The 12,539-nt window shown below is 44.8% G+C and overlaps 1 protein-coding gene across 3 annotated transcripts in view; it reads right to left on the bottom strand.

The window, feature by feature from the left end:
* Positions 1 to 9,253: 9,253 nt before the first annotated feature.
* Positions 9,254 to 12,539, bottom strand: part of LOC120916549 (polynucleotide kinase 3'-phosphatase) — a 777,425-nt gene continuing 774,139 nt past the window's right edge. For all 3 annotated transcript variants that reach the window (XM_040327595.1, XM_040327596.1, XM_040327594.1), the window contains one exon: positions 9,254 to 9,746. In XM_040327595.1, coding sequence (XP_040183529.1) covers positions 9,626 to 9,746 — 121 coding nt within the window. In that variant the 3' untranslated portion in view covers positions 9,254 to 9,625. The remainder of the gene's footprint in view (positions 9,747 to 12,539) is intronic.

The following is a 12,539-nucleotide window of genomic DNA, read 5'->3' as shown; positions in this document are numbered from 1 at the left end:
GCTCCGGTATAGCAATTTTGTTTATATTGGTTCCGATAATGTTTTGTTATATTGACAGTGTCCTCCATTACCATATTTAACTGTTAAGAAAAACACAAACCACATTTTCACGTGAGGGAGAGAATAGTGTTTGAACACCTCCTGAAGTTTCGTTGAAGAAGGACTACAGATTAGCCCTGTCTGGGAGCTATACGAAAAATAAAAGAGTTGACAGTAGGGAGGCCAGACCAGGGACAAAGAGAATGTACTGATAAAATAGTCATTTTAAGGGGGGATTGTGGTGGATGATTCTAAAATTCCTATTTTCAAATTAGGCTAATTCTTTTTATTATTAGAATCACTGAAATGTTTCTCTTTCTTATATTCCTTATACTGTTTATTTCTTTTTATACGCATTATGCATATGTATGTATGGGAATGATCAATACTGCTTATTTTCCTTGAGGATTTTATATCAGATATTGTTTTAAAGTTATGAACCCAGCATTGAAAATATGAAGAAACAGATATTACATTGTAAAAAGATGCAAAAGGTATTGAAAGCAGCTCCACCCCCCACTCCCAAACCACCCCTCCCTTCTAAATTCCTCAATTGTAACAGGAAAGCCTTCCCCTTCCCCTCCTTCTCACTCAGACCAGCTTGGAAGGAAATTTGCAGAGCCGACAATGGATTCTTTATGACACGTGGATTCACAAGGGTGTGTGTGCGCATGCCCAAGAATGGATTTCCAAGAAGAAACCATCCCTATATGGACTGACCAATGAGGGCTTCATGCCAAGGACAAACCACACAGGGGGAGGGTAAACTGGGAGTAAAATGTATAATGTGAACCAATCAGTATGCATAATGTTTTGTGATGTCATTTTACCAATAATAAAAAAGAACTGGGTAAGCCCAGTCACCTCCTGCCGAGCTGAAAGGTGAGCAAGATGTAGATTCTTTGTCTGATCTATATATCTCACCTTATTAATTTGAATCAAACAGCAGAATGGGTTAGCCCTGAGGTTGTATAAGGGCCTCATCCACATCACCAGCTTGAACATAGGCTAAGGAAATTGTCTGCCTTATCCACCTAGAAATGGAGGCTCTGGACGCCTGATGGCCTCTTTTCTGGCCCGAAAAATTAATTAATAGATGGGTAGAACATCTAAATTCACTAACCCTCTCTAAATAAACTAATAAACAACGTCTAACATCCAGACAATGAAAGGAAGCTTCCTTCTCATTCTGGGGATTTGAACAAAAAGAAGGGAGAACTATCTCCTGTGACCTGTGAAACTTGGTCACTACCTTAGGAAGGTACAGGGGGTCCTGACTTAGAACGACCCTGTCCTCAAATAAACGAAAAAATGGCTCTTTAATGGAGAGCGCCTGCATATCACCTATCCTCTTGGCAGTCGTGACCACCAAAAGGAAGGCAAACTTAAAGGTGAGTAACCTAATAGGGATACTGCCAATTGGCTCAAACGGAGCCTTGGTTAACTGATGCAAAACAATTGAAAGATCCCAGGGCGGAGCCCTAAAAATCTGAACTGGGGACATCCTATCTCTGGCTGTTAAGAACCTTCTAACCAGGGGATCCAGGGATAGGCGTCTTATCTAAAAAAAATAAGATAAGGCCGCCACCCGAACTCTTAGAGTCCTTGTGGCTAGCCCCTGGTCCACCCCGTCCTGGAGAAAATCCAGGATGACCAAAGTCTCCTGCTTGGATACTTGTCTCGTCGAGCACCAGCGAGAAAAGACACCCCAGATCTTGGCATAAATACGCCTAGTGACTTCCTGCCTACTGACCAGAAGCGTGTCAATTACCTTCACGGAGCAGCTCTTCTCCCTCAGGCTCCGCCTCTCAAGCACCAGGCCGTCAGCTTGAAGAAGCCGGTGTCTGGGTGATAGACCGGACCCTGCCGAAGAAGGTCCGCCTGAACAGGGAGGAGCCACTGGCCCACATTCTAGTGCAGGAAACCAGGTCCTCTTGGGCCACCAGGGTGCGACCAGAATTAGTCTGCCTACTGCTAGACTTAACCTCTGCAGGACTCTCGGAATCAGGTTCAGAGGAGGAAAGGCATAGGCCAGGTGAAACTTCCATACTTGGGTCAAATGCATCTACCCCCTCCGACACGTGTCCCCGGGAGAGGGAGAAGAATCTCTCTTCACCTTCCTGTTTGCCTTGCGGGCGAAGAGTTCCACCTCTGGGCTGCCAAAGTGCTGACAGATCAGGCTGAAGACCTCTGGATTCAGTTCCCACTCCTCCTGGAGAATGGGCTGACGACTCGTCTCTAGTCTGCCTCCAAATTGAGAAATTGAGGGTCCCTTTTAAGTGGACTGCCAAAAGAGAGGGAATCCTCAGTTCTGCCCAACCCAGAATCTCTAGACAACTCCAGAAGGGTGCGGGATCTGGTGCCTCCCTGGTGGTTGAGGAAGGCCACCGCAGTCACATTGTCGGAAAGAACCTGGACCTCCCCGCCCCAAATTCTTTCCTCGAATGCCTTTAGAGCTTCTCCGACCGCTAATAGCTTGCGTTAGTTTGAAGAGGCCCCCCCTCTGACGTTGGCTCCAGGAACCCTGGGCACGGAGCTCGTCCAAGTGAGCCCCCCACCCCCAGTCGCTGGCATCTGTGGTGATCCCGACGGGTTCGGTCTGACTCCACGAAAGACCTATCTGCAGGTTCCGTGGGAGAAGCCACCAGCTTAGTGTGTGCTTCACTGGATCTGGGACACTGACCCTGACATCTAGGGATTATCTTTTTTCGTCCCAGGAGGAAGAACTGGAGGGGTCTGGAGTGGAGCTGCGCCCATGGGACCGCTGGGATACAAGAGGTCATCAAACCCAGCAGCCTCATGATGTCCCTGAAAGAGTACTCTGCTCTCCCTACCGCCGACCTGACCGCTGCCATGAGACCCCGTCTCTTGTCCTCGGGCAAAAAGAGCTTCCTCTCCGGGGAGTCTATCAGAAAACCTAGATAAAGCTTCCTCTGCTCCGGAAGAAGCGAGGATTTCTCTTTGTTGATAATCCAACCCAGGGATTCCAAGGTAGTCATGACATTGGCCAGGTCCGCAAGAAGGAGATCCCGACTCCCGGTTGTACAGTAACAGGTCGTCGAGATAAGGGACTAGCGCTATCCCTTGCAAGTGCAGGAAAGCGATTGCCTCCGCCAGGACCTTTGTAAAGACCCTTGGACTGGAGGCCAGTCCGAAAGGGAGGGCAGCAAATTGCCAATGCTGCACTCCCTGGGCGGAGGCAATCACAAACCTGAGGAACCTCTGATGACACGGAAAAATTGGGACGTGGACATAAGCGTGCCTTAAATCGATGGTCACCATGAATACCTCCCTCAGTAGAAGCCTCCTGAGGCTGTAAACACTCTCCATACGAAACCTCTTGTGAAGGAGAGAGGCATTCAGGGGTCTCAGATTGATCAGCCGAAACTTCCCTGACGGCTTTGGGACCACAAAGATATGGGAGTAAACCCCCAAACCTCTTTGGTCTACAGGGACTGGGACTATTACCCCCTGCTGTGTAAGCTCTGCGACGTTCCACAGAAGGCCTGCTGACTTGAGGGGATCCCTGGGCATATGAGTCAGAATAAATTTTGAAGGGGGAAACTGGCGGAATTCTAGCTTGTAACCCTCTCTTACAATCTGGAGAACATGGGGGCTCTGAGTAATACTCTCCCACCTGGGAAGGAAATGGGAGTCTTCCCCCGACCTTCCCGTCATTTGGTATCCTTATTGCTGGGTTTAGTGTTGGAAAAAAGGATGCCCCCTTTTTGTTTGTCCTTCCCAACGCCTATTGTTAGGGGGCTTTCTCTCTGAAGGATGGTTCCTACCCCCCAAGTCCACCCTGGGGGCTTCGAAAAGTTATTTTCCTGTTCTGTCTAGGCTTGGTAGGGAAACGTATACTCTTGTCTGGGGACCTAGTCAGAGCCTGATCCAGGCCTGTACCGAAAAGGAGGGAGCCCTCGAAGGGAAGACCACAAAGGCGGTTCTTGGACGCAAGATCCCTTTTCCATGCCTTGACCCACACTGCTCTCCTAGCAGAGTTGAAGAGGGCTCCCTTCTTTGCGGAAGAACGCACAGTCTCTACCGCAGCGTCGGCTAAATAAGCCACTGCACTACCTATGACTTGCAGGGAGTCCAGAATCTCCTTAGATTTTGGAACCTGGGAGACATATTCCATTAACTTGGAGATCCAAGAATCCGCATTCCTAGCAATGCAGGCTGAAGCCAATGCGGGGCTCAAGGCTGCCGCATTAGCCTCCCAGGCTTCCCCAGAGTTCTAGGGTAGCCACTAGCCTAGGGGACTCCAGCACTTAGGGGGGTTCTTCCAGCTCACTCAATGAGGCCCTCCTGAGTAGGGACCCCCCAGGAAGGAGCAAATCCTACCGGACCCAAAGGCTACCCAGTGCCTGCGGTCCAGCTCCCAGGGGGGGACCACCAGCCCCAGGCCTTAGGTCAGGAAAAATAAAAAAATCGTTTCACTGTGGGGAAACGCAATCAAGAACTGAGGAGCACGGGGAAGGGCGGGGTTTTTAACCTTTTTTTATTGTGTTTCCTGTCAGGTGGAGCCAGTCATCTCTCAGGGTGCCGTCCTGGAAGACGACTTGAGAAACATTCAATTTAAAACATTAAAAAAGAAAGTGCGTGGACACTCGCAGAATTGTAAATCAGTAGTGCAAAAAATTACAAAAACAGAAGTTCAATGGTCATGTGATTTAATCTGAGTCCAAGAAAAATTGGTGAATTTCCCCATGTATAGATGATGCATCCAAAACAGTTAATGTAGCCAGCAAGTTTACCAGAGCAAGTGGACTCATATACATAAAAGAGAAGAGTGCAATAAATAGGCCTAATAATGCACAACCGGCGCTAGGGGGCGCTGAAGTACCTTTTCCAGTGACTGGTTGAAAGTGAATAAAAGATACCGAGTACAAAAGGACAAACACCAAATAGTGAAAGATGGTGTCAGGTAAAAAGCAGCTATTTAAATTAAACGGGAGAACCCATTTAAAGATATGTAAATAAGTATCTATAAGATTAATGAACTAAAGTTCAAAAGATAAACAGCGCTATAGAGTTGGTATATAACCAGCTCAAAGAACAAATAGTATCCCAGTGAGCTCAGTTGGTGTGTAAGGTGTTCAAACCTAGAGTGCACGTGCACCTAACAGCTCTAGAGTGAGATACCCCTATAAGTGGAAAAGGACACCCCCTCAAAGGATGAAAGCTTACAACAATAAAGAAAAATGCACTGCAAAAAAACTCACACCTTCTGGTTCTCCAGGTATTTCTAGGGCAGAACACTTCTTAACCAGTTGACATGTAAAACAAAACGACACAAACGAATGATAGTGCAGTATGTCTATGAATAACTCAAACTGGCATAAGTGAGTAGGTAACCAATAGTGAATGCCCGTACAATAAACAACTGTCAAATGAACATAAATATAGAAATGGTTTCACCGCTTTTCCAATCCTCCAGGGGCCGCGCGCGTGCTGTGTGAGGACAGCTGTAGCAAGATCCGTGTAGTGGTTGGTGGAGCGCAGTGGAACGCAAGTCAGTATCCGGGTGTAGCGTCGCTGTAGCCACGCCCTGACGCGTTTCGTCACTTCCGACTTCGCCCACCAGACGGAATGACAGCATTTCAAAGGCCTGTAATTTTGAAATGCTGGCATTCAGGGCCAGGGATCGCGGGTGGGTAGAGGGGTACTTCCTCTTACGCTCCAGTGTTTGGGAGATGGAGAGCTGAATTCTTCCATGGGACATTGTGGAGATGTTTGGTGACCCAGGTGGTAGTGTTGCTTGCCGGTCCTCTAATTGAGGGGTGGCAGGTGGCACTGTCACTACGGAGGTGGATGAAGAGGCAGAGAGGCCCGAGACTGATGCAGAAGAGCGGTGAAACCATTTCTATATTTATGTTCATTTGACAGTTGTTTATTGTACGGGCATTCACTATTGGTTACCTACTCACTTATGCCAGTTTGAGTTATTCATAGACATACTGCACTATCATTCGTTTGTGTCGTTTTGTTTTACATGTCAACTGGTTAAGAAGTGTTCTGCCCTAGCAATACCTGGAGAACCAGAAGGTGTGAGTTTTTTTGCAGTGCATTTTTCTTTATTGTGGTAAGCTTTCACCCTTTGAGGGGGTGTCCTTTTCCACTTATAGGGGTATCTCACTCTAGAGCTGTTAGGTGCACGTGCACTCTAGGTTTGAACACCTTACACACCAACTGGACTCATATACATACTCAAGACCGTCTCAATCCAACCGTAAGAGCTATTCACAGATCTCCCAGGACTCCATGACAGGGTGGATGGTCACTGATTACTGCCAGACCGGTTGAATCAAGAAATCACAAATAGAAGCTGTCTGACAAAGTGAAGCATGTTTAGACCCCTTTCACACTGGGGCGTTTTTCAGGTGCTTTTGGGCTAAAAATAGCACACGTAAAGCACCTGAAAAACACCTCCCCTGCAAACCCGGTGAGAGCCCGAGTGTTTTCACACTGGGGCAGTGCGCTTGCAGGACGTTAGAATAAGTCCTACAAGCAGCATCTTTGGGGCAGTGCTGGAGCAGTGTATACACTGCTCCTCCACTGCCCCTGCCAAATGCTTCGGCAGCGGTGCTTTGCGGGCACTTTAACTCTTTATTCGGCCACTAGCAGGTGTTAAAAGTGCCCGGCTAGCAGCCGAAAAGTGCCGCAATGACAACGATAAAGCACTGCTAAAATTACCGCTGACGCCCCCTGCCCCAGTGTTAGAGTAGTCTAACAGATCACAAAAGCCACAATCTTTCAAGAAAAAAAATTTCAAGCACATATTAGAAACAAAGTAATGTACATGTATCTGTCTATGAAGGGTTTCAATGCCATTTCTAAGGCTTTGGAGCTCCAATGAACCACAGGGAGAGCCATTATCCACAATTTGAGATAACTTGGAACAGTGGTGAACGTTTCCAGGAGTTGCCGGCCTACAAAAATTACTCCAAGAGCAGGACAACGACTCATCCAGGAGGTCATAAAAGAACCCAGAACAACATCTAAAGAAAGGGTAAGATTGTTCATAATTCAACAATAATATAGAGACTGGGCAAGAAATGGAATCCATTGGAGAGTTCCAAAGGCCAAAGCCACTGCTGACCAAAAAGAACACAAAGGCTCATCTCACATTTACCAAAAAACATCTCTATTATCCCCAAGACTATTAGGCAAATATTCTGTAAACTGAGACAAAAATGTGACTTTTTGGAAGGTGTGTATCCCAGTTACACCTGGCATAAAACTAATACAGCATTTCATAACAAGAACATCATACCAACAGTCAGACATGGTGGTGGTAGCGCGATGGTCTAGGGCCGCTTTGCAGCTTCAGGACCTGTATGACCATAACTAATGGAACTATGAATTCTGAGTTCTACCAGAAAATCCTAAAGGAGAATGTCCGGCCATCGGTTCGTGACCTCAAGCTTAAGTGCACTTGAGTTATGCAGCAGGACAATGATCTGAAACACAACAGCAAATCCACCTCCAAATGGTTCAAACAATGCAACATTTTGGTTTTGGAGTGGCCTAGTCAAAGCCCCGGACTTAAATGCAATTGTGATGCTGTATCATGACTTTACAAAAGGCCGTTCATGCTGCAAAACCCTCCAATGTGGCTGAATTAACAATTCTGCAAAGAGTGGGCCAAAATTGCTCCACGGTAATGTGAAAAACTCATTGCCAGTTATCGCAAATGCTTGATTGCAGTTGTTGCTGCCAAGGGTGACACAACCATTTATTAGGTTTAGGGGACAATTACTTTTTCACATATAGCCAGGCAGGTTTTTACAGCTTTTTTGCCTTAATAAATGAAACCATAATTTAAAAACTGCATTTTGCATTTACTCAGTGTAATAACATTTTTGATAAACCGAGTCATTTAAGTGTGACAAATATGCACAAATAAATCAGAAAGGGGCAAATACTTGTTCACAGCATTGTATAGTGTAAAACCATTATTCATTTAGCTGTATAAAGCAGGTTTCTGTGTCTGATGTCACTCCTCCTGGCTGAATTTCTAAATTCTGACTTTCTGTTACCTTCCTTTTCCAGTCCTGATTGGTATACACTCGGAATACACTAGCTCAGCAGGAAGATTCCCCCATCTACAACAAGTGTGTAGATAGGAGTGTTTTAGATAGGTGTGTAGATAGGAGTGTAGATAGGAATTAGTGTTTTTCGCTCAATTCTCTGTTTGAACTTAACTGGCTCCCGACTGCCTCCTGCACATATACATCGGCAGAATGGCACGGCTGCGCAAAATAGCGAATATTTCCCCTGCTGCGAGCTCCGTGACCGCAGGACCCGCGGACTCGATGTCTAGCGATCGGGCTACAGAGCGGCAGAACGGGGAGAGGCCAGTGTAAACAAGGCATCTCCCCGTTCTGCCTAGTGACAGGACACTGATCGTCTGCTCCCTTTAATCGGGAGCAGCGATCAGTGTCGTGTCACAGTAAGCCCTGCCCCCACATAGTTAGAACACATCCCTAAGACACACTTAACCCCTGCCTGTCCCCTAGTGGTTAACCTCTTCACTGCCAGTCACATTTATACAGTAATCAGTGCATTTTTATAGCACTGATCGCTGTATAAATGTGAATGGTCCCAGAATAGCGTTAAAAGTGTCCACCACAATCGCCATTACCAGTTAAAAAAAATAAATAAAATAATTGTAGACGCTATAACTTTTGTGCAAACCAAACGATTATTGCGATTTTTTTTTTTTTACCAAAAATATGTAAAATAATACGCATTGGCCAAAACTGAGGAATTGTTTTAAATATATTTTTGGGGCATATTTATTATAGCAAAACGTAAAAAATATTGCTTTTTTTAAAAAAAAATGTCGATCTATTTTTGTTTATAGCGCAAGAGATAAAACGCAGAGGTGATCAAATACCACCAAAAGAAAGCTATATTTGTGGGGTAAAAGGGATGTAAATTTTGTTTGGGAGCCACATCGCACGACCACGCAATTGTCAGTTAAAGCGACACAGTGCCGAATTGCAAAAAGTGGCCCGATCATTTGGCAACCAAATCCTCCGGGGCTGAAGTGGTTAAAAAACTGACTCATCTATGGACTGTCATACATGTGTAGTGCCCTAATGTTCTCCCCCTTCCCCATGCCTCCCACTCCCTACTTTCATGTACATGGTCATGGCCTTTATTTTATTGTTACCTGTACAACCACATAATCTACTAGGACAATAGATGTTTTTTAAAACCCTTTAATAACAATGTGTTAAAAGTGGAAAAAAGTTAAAGGAAACTTTATTATTATTCATCAACGAGGCATACAGTATTTCTTAATTATAGAATCCGTAATTTAATATTACCTCTTTTATTTCAATTGTGTAAATTCTAGAAGAGAACGTATCTTGCATAGTAAACAGACTTACTTGATCAAAAAAAAGTTTTGAATCAAAAGCACAAAAAAGTATTGGAACCAAATCCACACAATCAGAGGTGGCTTTACTTAGCCTGCCCTACATGGACTCACATCATTTTTTTTATATTTCATTAATATATTAGGGTTTTTTCTGCAGACCTTCCTTGGACCTGGGTGTCAAAATTGTGACTCCATTTAGCCTTCTGAGAACTGCAGATACAAAGATTTTAGTTCTGGATTCTTGAAGCTTGGTACAAAATAAATTTTCAGAATTTCACTGAAACCTTCATTTAGAGATGGTGTCACATATTTGCTCCTACACAAATACAAAAAGACAAACAGTTGAAATCATACAGATTATTTTAGTTAAAAACAATGCATTTTTTTATAACTGTCAATGCTCTAGTTAGTCAATACCCTACTGCTGAGTACAGAACCCTAAAATTAATGCAATACTCTTTACAGAAGAGAAGAACATGGTAATGACCTTATTTCTGTGATGCTCTTCCTTAATTGTCCAATCAGCAGGTTGGGAGACTAGGTTCCTTGACTAATGCTAAATTGTACAGAAATGTTGGCAATATCTCAAGAGTAGCTAAACAGTAATAAAAATATTTAGCTTGCTAATACATTTCACATACTGTATATGTACAGTGCTGTATACAGTTGACCCCCGACATTTGCAGGGGTTACGTTCTTTGTGCACCCGTGAATTGTGAAGATCTGTGAATTTTGGATGTGGTAGAAAAAATGCCTATAAAATGCCTTGGGTGGCACCACTTCTTCAGGCAGGGTGCGTTTGGGCGGCATATCTTAGGGCTTTAAGTAGAGCAAAACATAGAACACTCAGTGAAACACTCTAGCCACATGCGGTAAACTGTTATGATGCGGGAATGCTAGGCTTAAAAAAAAATCTATGAACTGAGGCCGCAAACTCTGAACCGTGACTTTGAGGGAGTCGACTGTACTGGGATTGTCTTATAAAATATGTTCATTAACCACTTAAGGACCGCTGCACGACTATATACGTTGACAGACTGGCACGGGTGGGCATATGGATGTATATATACATCCCTGTCTTCCTGCGGGTCAGGGGTCCGATCGGACCCCCCCCGGTGCCAGCGGCGGTCCGTTTAGCTTCAGGAGCGATCCGGGATGAGGGGGCGGCCATTGGTTTCTGGCCACCCCCTCACGATCGCTCCTGGCGAATGAAATGCTTCCCCTGCCTGTGAACTGTAAACACAGGCAGGAGGAAGTGATGTCATGCTCCACGAGGCAGTCTTTTTGACCGGAGCTCGAGAAGAGAAGACATCCACAGTAAGTTGCACAAGCACTACACTGACACCAGCACACATAGGCACACAATTCACCCCCTGCACCCCCAGTCACAGTGTCACTGATTGCAGTGATCATTTATTTACTGATCACTGCATTTAGTGTCATTTGTGACTGTAAAAAGTGTTAGGGCAGTTAGCCTTAGGCCCCTTTAGGTCCAGGGTAGCACCCTACCCCCCCAATAAAGGTTTAACCCCTTGATCGCCCCCAGTTAACCCTTTCACCCTCTATCGCCAGTGTCACTAAGCGATAGTTTTTCTGATCGCTGTATTCGTGTCGCTTGTGCCGCTAGGTAGCCAGTTATTTTTTTAGGTTCACCGCCACTGGTGACACTGGTTATCCAGTTAATTATTTAGTTATTTAGGTTCCCCGTCAGGTTTTTATATAGTGTCAGGTTCCCCCATATATTACCCAATAAAGGTTTTAACCCCCTGATTGCCCCCTAATTAACCCTTTCACCAGTGATCACCGTATAAGTGTTATGGGTGATGCTGGTTGGTTAGTTTGCTTGTTATAGCATCAGGGCACCCGCCGTATATAACCCAATAAAGGTTTAACCCCTGATCGCCTGGCGGGTGATATCAATAAAATTTTAGCATCAGCCAGGGTCTGCGTCGTCACAAATAAAAAAGTAAATCTGCACTATCAGGGTAAAAAAGCAGCTACATACAATCCGGTGAAAATAGGAAAGAAATACAAACAAAAAATCCAAAAAATGCAGCGCTAAGCGATGACTAATGAAAAGACAGTAATGTCTTATGTTGAACACACATATAAATAAACAAAAAAACGTGAGTCCATGATAAGTGTATAATTCATATAAATAAATAGTGTGATGAGACACCTTGAACCTAAGTCTAAATGTTTTTAAAATTAAAAGTCCATGATGTGAATGTGAAATCAGAAATCAAGATGGTCAATCAAACGACAGTGATGAGACACCCACGGTGATTCTAATTAATCTGGAATGTTAGTGATAACGCCCACCACCAGGAGGGAAGGCTTACCAGATGCGATGGATCCAAGTGAGCTTATGCCCAAAGGATCAGTAAAGCTTTGTATATGAGATGGAGAGATATGCCAGGACACACCAAACAGAGCGACCAGCAGGTAACGATGGAATCTTCGCTTAGTAACAGGTGGAAGGAATAACCCCAGCTGGGAGATGACTCATGGGAGTTGAAAAATTTGCCCAAAGTATGTGGAGGAAAATAAAAGGCACATAGCGTAATACCGTAAAAACGGGGAAATTTTAATGCCGGATAAAAACACTTACAATTAAGTTGATAAAAAGGACATCAATGTGGAAAAGTGCATGGCAGCAGTAGAGTCCCGACTAGTTTCGCTATAACTAGCATCGTCCCAGGCAGCGTCAGGTTAGTGCCAGTAACGCTTACACCCATGCGCAAAGCATACACCTCCCTTAGTGGTATAATATCTGATCAGATCTATACTACCGTACCCAGCAGTTTAGAGTTCCCAAAAACGCATTGTTAGCGGGATCAGCCCAGATACCCGCTAGCACCTGCGTTTTGCCCCTCTGCACAGCCCACCCAAGTGCAGTATCGATCACTGTCACTTACAAAACACAACACACATAACTGCAGCGTTCGCAGAGACAGGCCTAATCCCTGCGATCGCTAACAGTTTTTTTGGGTAGTGTTTTCTACATTTGCTGACAGGTCAGGTGCTCTTTTACCTGTGAATCCTTACTAGTGTACCACTAAATTTAGAGCCCAAAATGGCAAAGCAAATGTACACTAGTTAAGAGGCC

This window comes from Rana temporaria, chromosome 10 (genome assembly GCF_905171775.1).
Source record: "Rana temporaria chromosome 10, aRanTem1.1, whole genome shotgun sequence".
Classification (NCBI taxonomy): domain Eukaryota; kingdom Metazoa; phylum Chordata; class Amphibia; order Anura; family Ranidae; genus Rana; species Rana temporaria.
The sequence above is the reverse complement of the archived record's forward strand: the minus strand, read 5'-3'. Positions and strand labels throughout refer to the sequence as shown.